Source organism: Oreochromis niloticus, linkage group LG11 (genome assembly GCF_001858045.2).
Source record: "Oreochromis niloticus isolate F11D_XX linkage group LG11, O_niloticus_UMD_NMBU, whole genome shotgun sequence".
Lineage (NCBI taxonomy): Eukaryota > Metazoa > Chordata > Actinopteri > Cichliformes > Cichlidae > Oreochromis > Oreochromis niloticus.
In genome coordinates, this window is record NC_031976.2 from 33056182 (window position 1) to 33078349 (window position 22168).

Consider the following 22168-nt stretch of genomic DNA (forward strand, 5'->3'; position numbering starts at 1 on the left):
TTCCCCCTCAGAGCAGATTATCTGATTAGAATTTGCTCCTTGGCAGATTTTTTTTTTAACCCATGTGTTACATATTAATGAAAAATTGAGAAAAAATGGTTGGAACTAAAGAACCACTCAAACCTTAGGACACAGGCCTCTAATAATATGCATCCACCAATGTTTGCATAGAATTCTGTGCTAATTTTAATAAGCTTAATTAATGACCTATTTAGCATAACTGCTTACATTTAATTCTGTGGTGATTATGGTGGGACCGTGGAAAGCCCAAGTGGCTCTTACTGTTTGGTAGTCATCAGTTGAATCACATTCAAGGTGCATGCTAAGTGGCATTTTCTCCAGCAAATTATAGTTTGTCTTGCAAACATGAGTGCATTTAAATAACTGATGGAAAAGTGTCAGAAAACATGCAAAAAATGACAAAGAAACAACATTTGACTCTACCTGTCTAATAAATACTCAGTAACGACATGTCCCGCATTCAGTTAGGTACATAAATCTTTGGGAAAAGACATGGTTTTGCCTCTCTACACCACAACACTGGATTTTAAATTAATCAATATGTGATTAAATCACATATAAGTATTACAGGGATTACAGACATTTTTCTACATAGTCTGATTGTACATATGTGGTGATTCTGTAAACAATTAACAGCACTGTTTTTGTTAAATCCCTTGAATTAAAGCTAAAAGTCTGCACTTAAATCACATATTACTTGATTTTTTAAACCAGAGCCAAAACTTTGTCTTTGTCGAGCAATTTATGGACCAAACTGTATATGCACAGTTAAATAAGATGGCTTTATTTGTCACTGCATCATGTGGGATATGTTTCCTTTAAACTGCCTCACATTTCCCCCATTGTCCAGCAAAACAACATTTTCTAGGTCACTGTTCAGCCACAGCTGAGGCTCATTTGCGATACCATGTCAGGCCAGTGTTGAGACTAGGATTGCCCCATTGTTAGTCAGCTAAGGTGGCATGGCACAGTCAGCAGAAAGGAAGTCATGCTCAGTGGCTATTAGGCTGGGATTTGTCAGAGTTGGCAGTCTGTGATTCAGACCCGACTGTGTGTACACCGCCACTCATTTAGGAGCTGGCTTTCTTTCAACTCCGGCAGAGAAATACAGGTGTGAAGAACTCGCAGTGCTGCAATGCCCCTCAATCTTTCCTGAAAGCCCTAAGTGTCTGCAATTACTCTGAAACAGAGATGGCTCTCTCAGCCCATCGACCCAACAACTGACTGACTGAAAGAGGGGCCATAGCGATGGCAATAGTTAAAGGTATTAAACACTAAAGTAGTGCATTAAAGCCAGACCTATGTCTTGCAGTAGTATACACAAACATTTAAACTCCTCTTGGAGACATATCAAATTGCCAAAGGTTAAAACCTAAATCCTGAATAAACCCTGATAAAGCCAGACTAAAACAGCATTTATAACATTAATATTCAACAGGGTAGGAGCTGCAAGTATTTTTTGGTAAATAATGGTTGTTTTCAACATTGGCAACACAAAATACGTGGTAATTTAAAGACATGTTTGTTTGTTTTTAAATAAAATCACTATTTTTCCATGTCATGCCACCAAACATGGTAACTTTTCAGCCTTGTAGCTTTCACCAAAGCACGTTTTGTAAGATGTTGCTCACAACTAAACAGATGTTTTTAAGGACTATTATTCATTTCTGGTCATCTACATAAAAATCATACAAGTCTCATTCAAACATTAGAAATTTCCAGGGCTATCTTTGGAGGCTTTTTGGAAAAAGTAAAATCAAAATAAAAAGTTTAGGCTCCCTCTTTAAAGTAAACCCCTGATACCCAAAGGCAGCAAGAGAAGAGAACTGATCACGCTGTCAGTAAAAACACAATGCCAGATACATCTATATTATGCATTATTCTGTTTTAATGAAAATTGGGTGGAAAAGCAAGCAAAAAAAAGATAGTGCAGTGATATTTTGAGCCATAAGTGCAGTGCCTGAAATAAGGCAGATGCATATAAATCAACCAACATAAGCCTCAGCGTTTAGCTTCGGGGGAAACAAATTCTTGCACCTTTCTTGAAACTTGAAACTGGCTCATTTACAGTTTCTCTTCCAGCTTTTTATTCAACAATTCTCACCTCCGAGGTGCAAGAAAATGATTTTTGATTATTAGGTTGTCACAAGGCATTAGAGGCTGGTATTATATATATATATATATATATATATTATATTTATTAAACTGACATTGAATGAGAGACTGGGTTAGAAGTTTTATATTGTTTGGTCCCACAAGAATAAAACTCAGGCTTTCTGTCGCTAACAAAACCTTTTTCTTTCTTTCTTTTTTTTTTTACTGTCAGCGGTTACATGTGAGGTGTAAAGTGTTTTCCAACATGCTTAAAAAAAACTTTTCACCTTTCATTTTTTAACCAAACAGATTCTTTCTTTTTCTTTTTTTTTTACTCCATCATCACCCGACCAGATTTATCCTAGAAAATACCTACATAGAGGAAACAACTCCATGACTGTCTCATGCTTGAGAGTTTATGCAAATATCTCTCTGAGGCTGGTAATTCTAATTTTAAACGTTGTCAGTCTGCTATTTGGTGCTGTGCAGCCTAATCCATGTAAAGTAGTTTTACCTGAACTTTTACACTGAAAACAGTGAATATAATAGTGCTGGGTGATTCTCTTAATTAGCGTTACATGATGTGTTTTAATCAGCTGTGAAAACAGAGTACAGGAACGACTACTCCTGTTTTACCTCCTCACATGAGAACACATTTAGAATTGCTATCCTCATTGTGTTTTGGTATTCTCAGGTGGCGCCGTCTGCCCGAACAGCAGCGCCCTTCAGGAGGTTCGGAACTGTAATGAACACCCCTGCACAGTTTACCACTGGCAGACGGGGCCCTGGGGCCCTTGCACTGAAGACCCCTCGACCTCCTCCTTCAACGCTTCTGTGGGGGTCCGGCCCAATAGTGACGGCGAGGTTCCCTGCTCCATGGGAATGCAGACTCGCAAGGTCATCTGTGTCCGAGTGAATGTGGGCCAGGTGCCACCCAAGAAGTAAGCTATATTTCTGCTTTCTTTGAGCACTTGTTTATGTTGGCATTTAACCAGCGCATAGCCATTTAAATCCTGCTACAGAACACTGATTGCTTATTTCCTGCCTCTCTGATTTGTAGCTGTATATAACTGTGAAATCAACTCCTGGAGTGCTGTGTTGTGATGAAAATTGCTAAGTTCTCAGACCTAAAATCCACTTGCTTTGAACAGTATTTCATAATCATGTGCTATCGAAGATAGAAGAGGAGGTGTGTGTTTCCATTTCAAACGGATCTGTATGGCAGCTGATTTGACTGATTTGGACACTTTTCACATTCAAAAGGAAGAAACCAATCAGTGAAATCTGTAGCAGCTTTGAGGAAAAGACGACAGCGAGAGCTCTGGTTGTCTTTTGATGAGTGAAATGATGTGTTAAAGAACCCCTTGTGTTTTGGGTTGTTGCTTAATGAACACAGAAATACAGTGAAAATGAAATTTTAAAAAGCCCATCTTACATGCTTGGTCAAACAGTGATGTACGAGCATTTGTTTTGGTGTGTAATGGAGTATCCAGGACATTGAGTAAATTATTTGTATCTGTTCATTTTAAAGGATGCCATTGGTTAACTGTACATTGCAAAACTGAGACTGAAAGTCGATGAGATTAAAAACACAAAGGAGAAGTCAGAAAGCAAGAGATGAACGAGAGAGACAGCAGTGGGTGGGGAGCAAAGTGAAATAACGAGACGCTGAGCAGACTCTACGTGAAGTTAACTCCCAATTCCTATCTCCCCTTTGCAGGCATCCACAGATAAATAAATAATCTCTGTCCCTGAAAGTCTAATTAACCCTGCCGTTTTGGGCGCTGGTAATTTCTCATTGATGATAATGACAGTAATTAAATGGGATTGATACTTTAAGGCAATTTAATCATGGGGGAGATGAGAGACAAGATGTTTGTGGTTAGCTCTGAAGACCACACCGCATGAGGCGAATTCAAAACACAGAAGCATTTACTTTAACATCCGCCAAAAAGTTCATCTCTAGTCTGGTGTCAGTTATGCTTGGCTGATTCATTTGACAACAGAAGATAAAGGAGTTGATCTGCGTTTGTTGCGTTTCGCAGAAAATAAATCCAAGGCAAATTGAATTCGGCCCTGCAAAAATAAAAACAAAAGGTCTCCTAATGTGTGTTCTCTTATGTTAAATTAGTTCCTTTTGTTTCTCGCTATAATTCAGGACCAGAAAATCCCCAAGCGTAGTTATCACTGAGGATGGCAACATCAATTATTTAAAGGGTCGGCGCGTGTTGAGCATGTTACAAGGGAAATGTGATTCATGAAGAACAACACGGGATGAAATGAAGATTAATGTCCAGTTCAGCGGTGGCTGTTGGAGCAGGTGACCCAGTCAGTGAAGCTGCAGAACAGGGGTCAAAATCCTGGAAGTCTTTTATCGTGTGTGGTTTAAATCTACACTCCCAGCAAAGCTGGAGCAACAGATAAACACAGGCTCAGTAGCTCGGAGAGTGGGAGGTGCAAAGGTGTCAAGGGTAATGGCTCTGAGTCTCTGACAAAAAGAGGTTTCAGTCAATTTGTTTCCATTATCTTTGTTTTTACTGCTCAATAACTTTGTATAATCAACTGTAATTTGCAACAAGGGCAAAAGAGCAGCAAGTAATAGTGTCACTAGCAGAAACTGAAAAGAAGATATTGAAAGGGGACTCCTATTCACCTTCTCAGAGGGAGGTTATTGTTGCTAACCCTCAGCTGAGCCTGTTTGAGGTTTTGAATAATGAAAGTCACACAGGCACCTTAAAGAGGTCCAAAGAGTTGTTTGACATTTTCAACCTTCAGTGGAGATTGGTTTTTCTGTGACTTACTTAGTAAGTGAATTATTTTGGTGATGCTGAGTTCTGTGTGGTAACAAGCTTTAAAACAAGAGTCCATTAGAACAAACAACAGAAGGAAAATGAACGCCCTTCAGGTTGTAAAGCACATCCACACCCATGTAACAGGAGGTCTGTCATGCTCATAGTCTTTATATACTCAAAGGATTATTGTTGTTGTAATTCCTTACTATTTTTTATTTCATTTTATTTTATTATGGAAAACAATGACAAGACATTTCAGCTGTTTATGAAGCAGCTGGGATGAAAATGAGTACTTATCATGTTTGAGGCCATGATTCTCAGCTGGATCGGGGTGGAGTGCCCAATCTCAGCTGGAGAGGAGTTGGTACACCATGTGGTGGAACTCAAGTAGTCTATATCGGGGTCTTTTCTATTTTTGAGTGGGAGATTGAGAGACAGATTCAGGTAGCACCTGTCGAGAGGTGGAAGCTGTACCATCTGTTTTGGTGAGAACAGGTCTATAAAAATCAGAAATCTTTACTTGATTCAACCTTAGCTGATCTCAAGTTCAGTGTCGTCTTATGGGGCTTCTAGAATACTTGTTTTACTTGTTTTTTGACTTCCTGGAAGTCCATGTCAGACCATTTGCTCTTGACAGTGAGCAAAAATGAACGTTTCTTTCAAGCTGCCCTGAATTTTATGTGGAGGATCATCACTGGTAATGAATTGGAACTCGAGCTACAGCAGCATGCTTCTTTTCAACAGTTTGAAGTTGAAGAGTACATGTTTTTCAAGCCCTACAGCAGCATGGCAGGTGAGGAGTGAGGCTGGGAGAATTCTCACTGTTTCTTTGTTTTGCTTTGGGGGGGGGGGGTTCGGCTGTACCATCCTGAGGTTTCTGGAAATGCATTTAAAATGCAGGAAGATCTTTTTGTGTACTAAAGAACAGTCTTTGATACACTGGCGTTGTTCCACTAACTATTTCAGAGGCCAAAGTAAAAAGGAATACTGTAATGAGACCAGACTGAGAAATCTGAAAATATCAGCTGTGCCAAAAACAATGCAGAAGAAAAATACTTTGAATGTTAAATCAAGTAGGTAGTGGGCCTGAATGACAGGCGTCTCTTACAGAATAAGGGTGGTTAATGTTTGTCAGACATAAACCATTTATGTAAAAAGAAATTACAAAACCAGAATAAGAGAGTGGACAAAACAGAAATATTGTATTTTCCAAGGGTCTTTTTTTGTTTGTTTGTTTGTCTTTTCTTGAAGAGCCTTTTTATGATTAATTTGATGAAATACATTCAAAAGGAAAGGCAGAAACTGGATTATGTATAACAGCCAGCTGTCTTCATTCTTCTCAGACCAGCCAGTTAGGCAAAGAGAAAATATAGTGGGTATAAAAAAAATTTACTCTTTTACCCGACCTACTTCAGGCTAATGTCTGGTTGCGAGAAAATCAGATGAAATGAGTGTCAGGATTACTCAGCAGTGAGAATTCTCAGACTGTGCAGAACTTTTTGGAAATAATCATATTTTGACCATAGTGGATCTGATCAAAATGTATTTTCAGTTGACAAAACACAGCCCCTGTTGCAGAACAGAGGCTGTGTTTTGTCAACCATAACAAAGAGCACTAAAAAGGAGACCTGAATCCAGAATAAACATTTGTGTATGGGCATCTCATTTTGTTTCACCACAACTGTGTGGTGCATACTTAAAAGCGCATACTGACACATTTGTTGTTGTTTTGTTTTTTAATTTATCAGGAAGACCAGATTTTCCATTAGATAATGGGATTATTGGATGAAACATTTCTGGCATCCATCTCCAACTCGCAGCCTCTTAAAAGGGATGGGACTAGCAGTTGTGTTTAATGGGTTGTACCTCAGAAAAAGTGTGTGCATCATCACTGCTTGAGTTTCTGTATGCCTGGGGGCAAAAACAGAGTGACAGATACTGAGAGTGCTGTCAAACAGAAGTCTCTCCACAGATTGTGAGACGGCTTTTCACGGTTATGGAAGAAGTTAGCCTTCAGGGCTGGCAGAAAGCCTTTCCTGCTAGAAAGCATTCTTGGAGAAAGTCTTCATGGTTCGTACTAGAAACACGGGAAACACACATGCGTAAGCCTTGGTGACTTTTGTTAACATTACAAATATGTGGCAGGATATTTGGTGAAAAATAAGTGAAAATAATTCAATTAATAATACACATAACATGAACCCCAGTCCTGTGTGTGAATCTTTCCACATACTAGCTCTGACTTCCTAAAGTCGTTGTGCCTTTCCCATTTTTCCCACTAGCTGTTTTCACCTCTCATCATTGAAGTGTGATGCTGTCCATGGTGCTGAAGACATTTTCTGATCTCCTATATATATGTGTGATGCAAAGTAGCTCCCCTGAATTTGACCACATTTTTCTTTTATTTTCTCTTTTTTCTCCTGAAACACATTTCAGGTATGTGTCATTCCATATAAGATCAGCTGAATGCACGGAATTGGTGCATTTTTAATACTGAAAAAATAATATAAAGTATATCAAATGTTATTGATCCTCAAAGATAGGTATAGAAAAATGGTTCTGAGCCAAAATGCTTCTTTGATTTGAGCTTTTAAGAGTGTGTGTATATATGTTTTTCCAACCCTTAAAAATTCCATGTGGTTATTTCTTCAAGGACTTGCAACTCAGAGAGTTTTCATAGTGAAGGTAGAATTTTACATGAGTTCATTAAATACACTCAAGTTATTGTACAAAAAAATCAGCAAATTCTAAAAGATACTCATCGAATAACCTTCATGATTAGTTTTGACAGAAATACACTGATGGCAGAGTAAATGCATGGATTGGATTAAGTTTAGCAGACCTTAAGATGATCTCTGCCCTTGGTATTCTCAGGGCAGCCAGTCAGATCAGCCAAAGCAAAGATTACTGCAAGCAGTGCAATAAAAAGAGAAAAGATTGACCTAAGGCTATTCCTCTACCCAACTTCCTTCCAGCTTACATCTAGGAAAATAAAATGAAATAAGTCTCAGGTGTGCTTAGCAATAGGATACGAGAGATTGTTGCGCCCACATCTTCACAGTGACTGAGCTCCATCACAATAGCCTGGATCAAGCTTTTGTACTCGATGGGCGAGGAGGCAAAGCAGACACTGGAGAGAGATCTCAACACCAGCAACACCAAGGATACGTGGCAGGCGATTCAGAGCATCACAGGCTACAAAAGCAGGAGCGCCCCCACCATGTGTGAGCCCACGTTGCCAGATGGGTTGCATTTTACCCTCGCTTTGATCTCCTCAACAAAGAGTCAGCTGTAAAGTCGACTCTACCTCCAGAGGACCTGCCACTATCAGTATCCACAGAGGCTGTGAGAAGAATCCTCCTGAGGATGAATATGAGTAAAGCTGTTTGGCCTGATAACCTGGCCGTGCACTAAAACACGCTATTACTAACATTTTTAGCATATCATTTTGTCAGTGTTTCAAGACAGGCACAATTATCCAAAGGTGCGTAGTGTGTAGTCTGAATGCCCTCCAGCACTGATCCCCATTCTGAAGTAGTGCTTTGAGAGTGTGGTTCTTCTGTGCCAGCCTCGCCCCTCACTAGATTACATTCAGAACCAACAGAACCGCAGAAGGTGCTGTGTCCACTTGTCTTCAAAAACCTTGAAAATGAAAACACCTACATAACAATTCTGTTTGTCAATTTCAGCTCAGTATTCAATACTCCCCCATGAAGCTGACTGGCAAACTCTGCACTCCAGGATTTGATACCGTGCTTTGCAACTGGATATTGAACTTCCTCATAAACAGAGTCCAGACAGTTTGGATTGGCAGTCACACCTCCTCCACTCTATTCCTTAACAGTGTGCTCAGTTCCTTCCAGTTCATGCTGTACAGTCATGACTGCACTTGCAGGCATGAAGAGAACTTTAAGGTGAAGTTTGCAAATAATACCAGCATCATCCACCAGATTACAACCAATAATGTGAGTTAAAATCAGGAGGTTGAATCAAAACTAGTGCAGAGTCATGCACAGAGCAGAGTCATGTTAAAAAAACAAAACAGTTGTTTCATTTAGTAAAGAGGATGCAAAGACAACTAAACAGCCATAGTCCTCACAGATCTCCACTCTGGTGAAGAAAGCTTCAATGGAAGAGAACTACTTCAGGAAATTTAGGAAGTAGTTTTTGTCAACTTTTACAGAGGAACAGTAGAAAACATCCTAACTGGAGCCATCACAAACACAAATAATGGGATACGGATGGCCCAGGATATGAAGGCTTTGCAACGGGTGATTAAAATCATCCAGCCACATCAGTGATATTGGCGAGGTGCAGTTTCTCTGCAGAGCCCAAAGGATACTAGAAGACAATACCCACCACAGCCACGCAGTCTGTTCACTCAGCTGCCATCTGGCAAGCAACACAGATGTGTTCAGTGCTCTAGCACCAGACTTCAGAGCAGTTTCTTTTATTGGGCTATGAAATTATTAAATTCATCCTCCACACTCCCCCACAAAAATAGTTTTACGACTTGGTTATTTATTCATTCAATTATAATTTTTTTTTTTGTGAGTAAGATAATGAGATTTCATCTGTAATTTCATTGTACATTTTTTGTTACATTATAATAATTAAACCGGTATCTTGTTCAAAGTCTTGAGTTTGATTTATTTCATGCCACAGTCACTGGAAGAGGTCCAAGCTCTATTGCACTGCAGAAAAAGGCTCTCTGACTGCACAACTTTGCCCTTTTTCTTAGCCTTGAACACTTAAAAGTTTTGGATGCTGCCCTCAACTTTCACTCTTCATTCGGAAATTACTTTGACTTTTCACTTTACTGCGGCAAACACTGCCACCGAGATGGCTTCTTCTAATGCAATTGCCAATTAACATATACCAACCAGCACATTCTCTGCTATAAAGAAGACTGGCAATCAACACTTTAACTGAAGCAAGTTTCTAAAGAAACACGAGACAATTAACAGGGTGGAAAGGCATCAGGAGTTTTTGGTCAAAACAGAAAGAAGAGGCAAAGCTTATGAAAGTTATTCAATATTTCAGGAAGAGCACAGATATAATAGGAACATCCACTGATCACATATCACAGTTACAAAGGTGATCAGTGGCACAAATAAGGAAGTTAAGAAATTTGGTGACATTAGTGCCTGAATCCAGGTTGAACCAGGTTGAGCAGCAGCTTAATGCTAATGTAATGCATTAGACTTTCTTTCTTCCAACTCCATACATGTGATATACAGTAATGGATTGTCTTATTCTCTGGGTCATCACTAATTAGCTTGGCTAAGGACAGATTTAGGCAGGAGACGTGACGTTAAGATCTTATCAGAAATCATGTGTTTGGTAATCAACTTCTATGCCTTTCATGCTTCCTTATTGTATTGTTTTTCAGAGACTATCTCTTTATATGGGGTGTTGTTATCATCCAGTATAAACATAGAAACAATCAGATGCTTCTCCAAAAGTGTTACACAATGAGAAGACAAAGTAAAACTTGTGCACTGCAGATTTGAAGAGAAACTGTCTGAAAAGTGACAAGTACCTAACAAAGACAATCAGAGTCAGCTGGAACGAGCACTAGTCAGACGTCAGCAGTAATCAAAAAGGATCTGACACATACAGCATAGAGAGTTGACGAGAGATGAAGTTTACTTCACTGGTTTTCATTTATTTATTTGCAACGTATTTTACTGAAAACGACTTACAGTACACACAGAGAAATGCCCCCACCCTCCACCACCATCACCACCACCTTTTTTTCTGCTAATGTTCTGGAGACTGTTTTTTCTCAATCAAACCTTCTAGGACCCCCGCTCCTAATCCAAACATCAAATGTGCTCTGACAAACATGAAAAATGAAACAAAGATAAAATAACTTAATTGACTCTTGTATGCTTTTCATACAAGTTTCACACAAGACAGATACAAACTTTAGAAGATTTATATATACATCTTTTCCATATGGGGAAATTTCAAAGACCATAACATTTTTTTTATCCCTCATGCCTTTAGCTATTTGCATTCCTGTTTTTCCACCTATTTATCCAATTTTTCCTTTAACTTGTCACGTGGTTGTAGTCTGCCCTTGTTATTTTATTAAACCCCTCGAGATTTAATTTACTGTTTTATAAAAGCACGTTTTTTTACACCACTTTTTCCTTGTCCAGAGCGTTGTGACGGCTCTGGTTTCCAGGCCTTGTTTTCATCACTGGCAGTTTTTCCTAGGAGTGAGTAGACACGGATGGTTTTTTTGTTGTTGTTTGTTTTTTTCCTGCTCTACATGTCTTCATCTGGCACAATCCAACTGGCAGGTATTCTTGATCAGTGCACCCGTGGGATCCCAGCAAAACAAACAAACATGGCCGCCCGAACCCTCCATATGCAGATGTGCCCCGTCTCATTCACAGACGGATCTGTGCTGTCTTCCTCCCGCAGCCTCAGGCAGTGAACCTCACAGAGTGCATGTCACCCTCGTACACACAGTCGCACATGCGCAAGCAAGACATACACAAACACTGACTGTCAAAGCCCAAAGACACAACAGAGACAAATATGTCAGTGCCTCGGGCTTGGGCTGCGATCATCCCTATCGAGAAAGCTGTTGTGGTGTGAGGGAAAAAAACAATAACGTCTGCTTATTGATTCTGACAGTGTGTGCTGACACACACCGACTGTGTGTTTGTATAATCACATTGATGCTGTGGAATTTGTGAAAACGAATGATTCATGATTATGATGTTCGACAGTAGCTGTATTAAGCCCAGTCAATCATCTTCCTGCCATGTTTTCTAATGGAGGTTGTGTTTACTCTGGTTTTGACTATGACAGATAGCTAAAAGCCCTTGAGACGGAGGGCCATAAGATGCTAGTGAAAGGGTCCTTGAAGAACTGCAATACTTTTATGCTAAATTAAACTAATGATGTTCTTGTTTTGTTGTCCATAGTTTTGATAATGAAATTAATTAGGCCTTATCTTTTCCCACCAGACCATGTTTTTGTGTGCGTACACTTAAAACTACTGACATTTCTTTGCTTTGAATCTTCATCCTGTTCAACCATCTGCTCGTTTTTTGAAAACAGCCTCTCGCTGAACAGATTACTCATCGCGTTAATAGCGGCAAGCAAAACATGAGCATTAGCCTGGCTGCTCATCTTGATGTTGTGCTTTGGGACAAGCTCCCAGTGCCATGTCTTCGGCTCACTACAAATCATTACGTTTAAACATCATAATGAGTTTGTGACACTGACTGGAACCAGCAAGTCAGTTTAAACCAGATGCTATTATTGGATTCATTTCAGTGAAGAGCATTTCCCCAGTGATATACGCAAGTGAAGACACAGAAAGAGGAAAGACTAGAGTAGGAAATTGTGCGGTTGGGATATTATACCCCAAGCGCCTAGTAAATAAGAATTTTATTCCTCGAACAAACAATAAAATCAACGTGACAAGCAAGGATAAATAAATTGAATATTAAAGACAACAATGACACCAGGAGAAAAAAGAAAGAAAACACACTGGAATGATAAAATGTATACATGATAGAAAAATGCATAAATAACAATATTACAGCTTGATTTCACACCCACACAGAGTGAATCTCCCAGCCAGGCATAATGCTGTAAGTATTCTGGCTGGTGTTGTGCTTTGTCAACAAACATTGCCCGTTCTTTCTTTCCGGAAACTGGATTTTAATTGAATTTTAATTGTCTAAATTTGGATAATACCTGCCATTAGCGAGGCTACAATATAATTAGACATAAGTGAGGGGATTGGGAGTGGGTGGCACACAGGTTTGTTTTCTCTGCAGACAGAGACATGCTATGAGTCCACTCATTGGCCTATATGTAGAGCAAATGTGCATTTTTATTTTTTATTGTAAAAGATAAATGTGTTCTCTCAGTCATTCTAAGTTCACAAATTGAAATCTCAAACATGGAGGCTATCAGAAGTGACCTTTCACTGACATTTGTTTCCACCGATTCTTATGCAGATTCTCCAAACACCTAAACACAGTCCCACTTTTATACCAGTCTAGGAGTTCAACTTGCATCACAGTGAGGCCACTCGTGATTACTACGTTGATAAACTGAATTGAAAAATGATAGAGCTCAACATTTTATTCACAGATGGAAAGCAAACCAGTTCTGTTTTGCTGACAAGAGCTCACAAACATGCATGTAATGTAAACTAGAGAGTCAAGGAATCTACAATATTAGAGAGAAAACCACAACAATCACACAGTCCACTAGGATCAAGCGTTAGGTGATGGCGGAAAAACTTGCTTTCAACAGAAGGAAACATCTGGCAGAACCAGATGATGAGAAGAATCAGGAGTGGCAAATTCGAACTTAAGTCCCATTCCCTGAATTCATTTATATACATGCCCTTTCTATCTTAAGGATGAATCCTTATTCATGCAATCGACTGCCGAGTGGACCTACCCCACCTTAAGATTAAGACTTAAGACAAGATTGTGTAATACCTTGTAAGTAACTACAGTTCGAGCCTAAATCTCCTGAACTAACTTCAACCTGGAGTTGGGTACTATTGTAAAGGTTAATTCTCATGTAACTGCAGGAAAAAAGTCCATCCTATATGTTCCAATGTGCCTTTTGTAGCCACTTACATGGTCTAAAAATGTGTCCCAAAACCAGCAGCTTACAGTATTCATATATACGCCTTTATATGATTAAAGTAACTTTTACTGATTTGTCCTATAAATTGAGCTGGTACTCTATGCGAGTGTTGTGTTTGCAGTGCTGTCCAAGTTTTGACAAGAAGCAGTGATTGCTTGTTTAGGTTTTGTTTGCTGGGGGAGGCAGGACATCTTTGTTATAGTTTAGAAAAGATCATAGTTTTGGTTGGAAAAAACCTTCAGCGTTGACTCAACATGTGCTGTGAACGCACGTTTTTTTAATCACAAACTCCACCTGCTTCTCAGAAACAACAGTCATAGTTCATTCTTACAGGGAAATGTAAACACGAGTTGTTTGAGGCATTTGAAACACCAATCAAGATTGTTGTTCCGGTAAAGGCCGCCTTCACCAGAACATACGCTTGCTTGTTTGTGTGTTCAGACCCAAAGGGAACACTGAAAAGGTGAAATCGAAAAGGCAGGCAGTCTGCAATTCAGAAAGGAGTTGTTTCGTCCTCTAAGCTTTCTCTTAGTATTCACAGTGTGTTCCTCCTCAATCGAAGGCTAAACTGAAGTTGTATTTAAGTTGTAGTATTTAACCTAAACAGAACTATCATGGCTTTTTCAGATTTCACAATCTTAAAAGGGAACTTAAACTATAGTTCATGCTCAGACTTTTACCATTTTTGAGTATGAGAAGAATTTAACAAGGTCAGAGGTTTAATCTTATCTGTTTAAGACTTGTTTGTGTCACAGTATTAAAGAAATCCCAAATGAGATAGAGAGAGGGTTTTCTTTGACACATATTCAAGGAATCAATAAGTAAACAGAAGAAGTCCAATAATTCATGCATACTGTTGAGCTGCATACACACTGGAAGTGGTACACTCATCACCCATTGCTTAGAAAAAGACGGGTGGTTGCTTGCAAACATTCCTGGCCCCAGTTGCCTAGGTGACCCTGTAATGTAGTTACTCCCAGGTCACATATCAATCAACAGTATTCTTCTCTCTAATTGGTAATCACTTTAGCCACTCGCCTGGAAATTGAGAAAAATATTTTCTTGCCCCCCCTTCCCATTGCCAGCAGTTATTTTTCCCATAGTCGCTTGAAGTCATAAAATGTCATTGCTATTCTATGGTCTCTGGTCACTATGTTTCTGCAAATTGCATTTAGTTTGTACATAGCTTGAATTCAGGTAGGCCACAAAAGTCAAGCTAACCAATAGCTGAGCAACTGATCAGTTCCATAACCTTTCTATTGGCAAATTTCATAATGAGTAATGCTATTTAAGACTGCAGTCATACAAGCCCAAATAACGACCCTCTAGCTCTGGTAAGGAACAATGTTTCCCTAGCAGTTAGTTGGGAAATGGTTGCAGGAAGTTGTTGGTTACAGTGCTGCCCTGAAACCTCCTTGAAATTGCTTTGGTAATTAGCAAAAACTTGCCACAGCTTCTCACACTTTGAGTGGAAGACATCCACTTATCTGTCAGTACTCAGCATGCAGTACAGAAACTGTAAAAAGTACAGGGTGGGCCATTTATATGGATACACCGTAATAAAATGGGAATGGTTGGTGATATTAAAGTCCTGTTTGTGGCACATTAGTATATGTGAGGGGGCAAACTCCTCAAGATGGGTGGTGACCATGGTGGCCATTTAGAAGTCGGCCATCTTGGATACAACTTTTGTTTTTTCAATAGGAAGAGGGCCATGTGACACATCAAACTTATTGGTAATGTCACAAGAAAAACAATAGTGTGCTTGGTTTCAACGTAACTTTATTCTTTCATGAGTTATTTACAAGTTTCTGACCACTTGTAAAATGTGTTCAATGTGCTGCCCATTGTGTTGGATTGTCAGTGCAACCCTCTTCTCCCACTCTTCACACACTAATAGCAACACCGCAGGAGAAATGCCAGCACAGGCATCCAGTATCCGTAGTTTCAGGTGCTGCACATCTCGTATCTTCACACCATAGACAATTGCCTTCAGATGACCCCAAAGATAAAAGTCTAAGGGGGTCAGATCGGGAGACCTTGGGGGCCATTCAACTGGCCCACGACGACCAATCCACTTTCCAGGAAACTGTTCATCTAGGAATGCTCGGACCTGGCACCCATAATGTGGTGGTGCATCATCTTGCTGGAAAAACTCAGGGAACGTGCCAGCTTCAGTGCATAAAGAGGGAAACACATCATCATGTAGCAATTTCAAATATCCAGTGGCCTTGAGGTTTCCATTGATGAAGAATGGACCCACTATCGTTGTACCCCATATACCACACCAAACCATCACTTTTGTTGTGCCAACAGTCTTGGAGGGATCCATCCACTGTGGGTTAGTGTCAGACCAATAGCGGTGGTTTTGTTTGTTAACTTCACCATTCACATAAACGTTTGCCTCATCACTGAACAAAATCTTCTGCGTGAACTGAGGGTCCTGTTCATATTTTTGTTTTGCCCATTCTGCAAATTCTGTGCGCCGATCTGGGTCATCCTCGTTGAGATGCTGCAGTAGCTGGAGTTTGTAAGGGTGCCATTTGTGAGTAGCTAATATCCGCCGAAGGGATGTTCGACTAATGCCACTCTCCAGTGACATGCGGTGAGTGCTATGCTGTGGGCTCTTGCTGAATGAAGCTAGGACAGCCACTGATGTTTCTTCATTAGTGACAGTTTTCTTGCGTCCACATTTTGGCAAATCCAACATTGAACCAGTTTCACGAAACTTAGCAAGCAGTTTGCTAACTGTAGCATGGGAGATGGGTGGTCTCGTAGGGTGTCTTGCATTGAAATCTGCTGCAATGACCCGGTTACTGCGTTCACCAGATATCAAAATCAGCACTTTGTTTTGGTGAGTTCCTCCTAACCAAATAAGAAGTACTTATTTTATTGATTGAATTTGAGTTGGTACATGTTTGAGATCTAGTACTTGATTGTTAAGCTGGCGTTGGTTTCTATATACACTTTGATTCTATTTAGATCTTGAAGATTTCTTTATGCTGTTTGTGTCTTCTCTGTGCCAGGTCTCCCTTGATGGAGAACGTGTTGATCCCTACAGGCTCTTGAGAAAATGATAAAACCCTTGTTCATGCTGGGGTCGAGTGTGGAGATTGTTTTGCGGTAGCAGGTTCACTAGTTCTTAACAGCTTCCCATCGTGTTGAAGTGTTCTCGAGAGAGATACCTGTTTATTCCCTTCTTTATGGACCCGGCCATCAGTTAAAAGCAGAAGACATAAATGTATCCTCCCCACAGCTGTTTTTTTCCTGGGGACCATTCATTTTTATGAAGACAACCAAGGATTTGTTCCGCTCGAGAGGGATTTAGCTCTGTCTATTGGTATTAAAAATAAATCTCTCCTTGTGTTGCTGTTGCAATATTACATTTTGCCAGGGAGGCTCCCTATCATTTCTCTGATAACACCATGCTAACGAGTATGAAACACCCAGTGGAGAACACTCATTCAAAAGAGCATTAAACCTGACCCAGATGATCAGAAGTCAGCAGTGGGATGAGGAAACATAGTCGTAACGTCCAACTGCAAGAGCAGCAAGAGATCAGATAAGATGTCTTCCAGCAGGTTTGTCGTGACCTATTTATCTTTGTCTCGTTTATGCACAGGGGACCTGAAGATTAAACATAACCTCTGTTTTGAAAAACCTTGGCTTGACCACGAGGATTATTACTCACTGATAGCTGAATCCATTTAAACTGGAAGTTTTTATCCTCAGGCCTGTTGGCTGACTTTAGCTCAGTGAGTTACAGTTTCCTCACAGAGCTATATTACTGTAAAACAAACATAGTGCTTTTAAACATTTCCTGTGATGCTAACAATGCTCTGGTGGGTTACACAACCATCCCTTTCCTGTGTGTCATCCAGATGGCATACATCAGTCATAAAGTGAAAGTAATTACAGAGGTTTTTATTGCCCTAGATTGAGGCGAGAATAATTACATTGTGTATTCAAGCACTACCCAGATGGTTGCTGCATCAAGCCTCTCAGTTGATATTTATTAAAGCGTGAGTGCATGGTTTATATTTTTAGCTGTCATGGTTAAGTGTCAGCTTGGCCTTTTTAGGTACAAATACCCAAATCTATAGGGGATGAGTTTAATTTGGGGAAAAAATACAGCTAAATCTACACACTATATTTGTTGGTTATAGGCCTGCAGATATGTTCAATTCAATGCCAGAAATCACAAAAACACATGTTTGGCAACTCCTTTGATATCTGTAAAACAGTTTGCCAAAAGATCAAAAGAGACAAAAGGATCTAAATGTTACCCGGTTCAATTTTTCCCTCATTACAAGTTCTGATATCTAAAATAAACCATCATGTTTTGCAGCAGTGATCATGCACACAGTCCATAAAAATATATTTTAAAGATCTTTATTTTGAAAAGAAACCTTATTAGAAAGCCAAATGAAACACTGGACAAAAGCATGCTGTTTATATTAGTGCTAATAAAAGATTCTTGTTATATTTTTATGGGATCATCATGTGATGACTTCATGAACATTTGTATATTGTTTTATCTTCATCCTGCGATTCTCTTTATGTCTACAGTACCAGGCATACTCAATTATCTGTGGCCAATGACTTTTTGCAGGGGATCCAATTTTCCAGAGATCCCTCAAAATTATAAATATTATTTCTGATACCATTTTTACAGCAAGATACCATTAAAATTAATGCTATTCTGAAGTTTTTCATTCTAAATACAATGAGACACATTAATGTGATTTGTGTAAGCAGAGTTTCTGTTGGCTCAAAGATAACGTGGGAGGGAGTAAAGGACACAGTATGCTTGTTTTGGTATAAATTGTTCCCATCTGTAGATTTGCACCTGTCATCTGTCTTGTGTTTTTTCTCCACTATGATCAAAGAGCAAACTAAAAATACAATTCCACTTGAAAACAGAGTGCCTTAGTTGTTTTTCTTGGGTTATGCTGACGCCCAAGACATTTAGCAATCTTTCCTGGATTTTGCTTTTTGAACACTAAAACGTGCCTCACTGAAGAGTGCTTCCTTTATTCTTTGTGACCCTTTTTAAATAATAGAGTACAATTTTATAATTTATAGCTAAATGATTTTTATGGACCTTGTGGCTGTTGTCTCCTGGTAGCTTCCAGACCCTACTTTGAGAACCACCGCTCTGTTGCTTACTACAAATGAATTCTTTTCTTTTATTCACAGGGATTTACATTAACTGAATTTAAAGGATTCCCCTGCTATAAAATGTTGTGATTTTTGATAATAATTAAAAACAATGGTTTAAAATGATAAAAAATTCTAACCCACACGCCACAGAGTCTGCCCTTGAATATACTCTTGGTGTCTGTGAGTCTGCTTAGGTTTGAGTGATATAAATTTCATTGGATGGTGAGCGTGAGGGTCCACATGAACATCCTCTTCTCTGCCCGTTTGGTACAGAGCTGTGGCAACGTAACACAACCAGTGCAGAGAAAGAGTCCACAACAAGTGTTCTTGCTCAGCACCCACAGATTAAAGAAAAGACCTTTAGTCAGATACATTGGTTTTATCAAAATTACTGTTTTCTTAGGAGTAAATCTTTTTAGATTTAGACTTCATGCTTTTGTGTTTTGATGAATGTATAAAGAGATTTTGTTTTTGCTTAGGTGTCCAGACGGTCCTCGCCCAAGCACGATGAGACCCTGCCAGCTGCCCTGCAAGAAGGACTGTATCATGACTCCATTCAGCGACTGGGCAACGTGTCCAATTACATGTGATGCAGGTATGATGGAAAAAACAAAGATCCATGCTCAGAGATAACTGTTGTTGCTTCTGTTAAAAAATTCAAGGGTACTGAAGAAACAAAGTTTCCGGCACAACTTCCCCTGCTTCTTTGCACACACAGAAGAACATAAAGTCTAAAGAAGTTAAGTCCTCTCCAACAACTTTGACATTAAACCATTTTTAAATTATTTATGGTATTGTATTTTCATGATGTATCCCAAATTTCATTCTCACGTTTTTTCTCTTATTTTTTTTAAATTTTCTTAGCTTGTACTTTTAAATAATAAGCATCTACATACATGTTACTTTTATTCATTCTATTTTGTGTCACTTGTACTGGATGTATAAGACATTGATGGGGAAAATGTAAAACACCGCCCTTCATTTAGATTTGTCCTGTTTAAATGCTAAACACGTTGTGACCCAGGTTCTATGTTTTATAGTGGACACTCTCCAAGACTGGCTTTATGACCAAATGCCTAGCCTCCTTGCTGGTGTCTGGTTGGTGGATGTGCACGTTGAACATATGTGATTGGTTGTTTAATTTTTTTGCTTTTTAAAATGTGGTCTGTAATATGTTTTGTCCTGATGAAGGCTGCAAGCTGAAATAAACTGGTCAAATCATTAAATTGGTCTTTATACTGAAAATGTTGCTGGACCTCTTTAGACTTTCTTCGAAGTGGATGAAGTTGTGCCAAACTCCTCTATGTTGTAAAAAGTACTTTATTCAGTCAGTCAGGCCTTGGTGGTTTCAGGATAGTCACAATATTTACAATCATAGTTGACAGAGGTGACAATAATACGCCGGTAATAACATAATAAGAAAAGATAACAAAATGGAAAACAGAAGCTAATTTTAATTGACTAAGTGCAACAACTCTAGAGTTGGGTTGGCCTACACTGAGCTGAAGACAATGACTGCCACATAAACACATGCACTCACGCCTTGTTACAGATCATTAATTTGATAGATTGGCATGTAGGACAACATTTGGGCTGACCTCCGTTAGTGGGCCTGGCAAGTCCACTTGCTCCGGCCAGCAAGTGGTCGGTGTTGTTGTTTTCAAGCGGTGAAAGGAAGACGTTTTCAGATGAGGTCACCTTTGTCAGGCGGCCATTGCCCAAGCTGTTGAGTGGTGGCAAAAACATTAAGTTGATTTATGACTGAAAATCATTATCATCCATATTTTGATGACCTCCTCCTGTGACACGGTGGCATAAATCTCTTTGGTCTAAGCATGCTTTACTGGTGGCAGTGCATTTTAATTTGATGCTGTTGATATCTTAACCTTGTGCAGAGAATTACACACCACCCACGTAGAAAGGTTTGAAGCAGGGTATAGGGCTATCCAGAGGCTTGTTTCAACTTAATGAACTACTCGAGGGCATCGCCACACATGTAAATACCATAAATTTAATCTGAGTCAATTCCAAGGTCTAATGGGATTTTTCCACATCATCGTTGTTGGCTTGATATCCCCAGTAATCACAAGTGTGCGCTTTTGACACTAGCTGTCCAATTAGAATTGGCAGTTGCAGTCTCCAAGTCCATTCTTCAAGGATTATTAACAGAGCAGTCAGCTTATCATTTTGACATTTTTCTCATCACTTTTCCATACATATTTCTTAATTTAATTCATTAATTGTCTGCGTCCCTTCAGCTGGTATTGCTGTGAAGAAAAAGCAATCAAGGAAACGTCTTATCATCCAGATGCCATCCAACGGAGGACAGGAATGTCCAGAGGTTCTCGAAGAAGAGAGGGACTGCGAGGTCCCCAAAATCTGTCCCGGTTTCAGGTAAACGCACGACAGCCGTCCCATATTTCAGGTGTCGAGAAACACTGTTCTTGCTGTTTGAAGGTTTTGTTACATGGACAATGTACCAGTGGGTTTTAAAATGTTTAAAACCTTGAGGCTCATTGCACAGATTTTTGTTGTTGTTGTTTTTTGTTCTATGCTCTATTTTTGTGTTTAAATGGCTTCCAGTTGCAGCCCTAAAAAGCCGAAATACAAACCAACAACGTACCCTGAGCAGCCAAGTTTTTATTTAATAATTTATTATAATATTTAACAAACATCAAAAGATTCAACTACGATATAAAGACACAGATTTTCTCTACACCTGCAAACTCTGTCAGTCTGACTTTCTGCTCCCACCTCTCAAAATACCAGCTGCATGTGTTTATTTATAGGTGCACACTTTCTTGTTAACTCCTTGTTTGCCACCATGAGAGACAAAATAGAATTAGAAATAGAATTAGAATTAGAATAATCCTTTAATTGTCCCACAAGGGGAAATTTGGTTGTAACAGCAGCCAAAAAGACACATATACAAACAAACAGTACACAGGACACAGAACAGAAACATATACAATTTTTCTTACATATTTACATTAAGGACAAATGGTTACTATATACAGAGAGTACTGTACAGTTATTAAATTAAATAAAAATAACTACAGATAAGAGGCAAACCAGGTTGTAGTGCGAATCGGTTGATTAACTTATTGCAGTTACAGTGCAGATGTAAACATCTGTGATTGTTGGGAGCAGTTCTGATTGTACAGTCTGACAGCTGCAGGGAGGAAGGACCTGCGGAAACGCTCCTTCATGCATCTAGGATGCAGCAGTCTGTCACTGAAGCAGCTCTGCAGTTCAGCAACATTTCCATGCATGGGGTGGGAGACTCTGTCCATCAGAGATGTTATTTTGGCCAGAGTCCTTCTGTCTCCCACCACCTGCACTGGGTCCAGGGTGCATCCCAGAACAGAGCTGGCCTTCCTGATGAGGTTATCCAACCTCTTCCTCTCAGCTGCCGATAAACCGCTGCTCCAACATACAACACTGTAAAAAATGACAGATGC

The 22168-nt window shown here is 39.5% G+C and overlaps 1 protein-coding gene across 5 annotated transcripts in view; it reads left to right on the top strand.

Moving 5' to 3' along the window:
• The window catches only part of thsd7ab (thrombospondin, type I, domain containing 7Ab), a 189115-nt gene that overhangs the window by 100648 nt on the left and 66299 nt on the right, over positions 1–22168 (top strand). For all 5 annotated transcript variants that reach the window (XR_003222220.1, XR_003222219.1, XM_005455116.2 and 2 more), the window contains 3 exons: positions 2810–3056; positions 19187–19302; positions 20966–21101. Coding sequence is in view for 3 of the 5 variants with exons in the window: in XM_005455116.2 (XP_005455173.1) it covers positions 2810–3056; positions 19187–19302; positions 20966–21101 (499 nt within the window). In the remaining 2 variants the exon portion in view is untranslated. The remainder of the gene's footprint in view (positions 1–2809; positions 3057–19186; positions 19303–20965; positions 21102–22168) is intronic.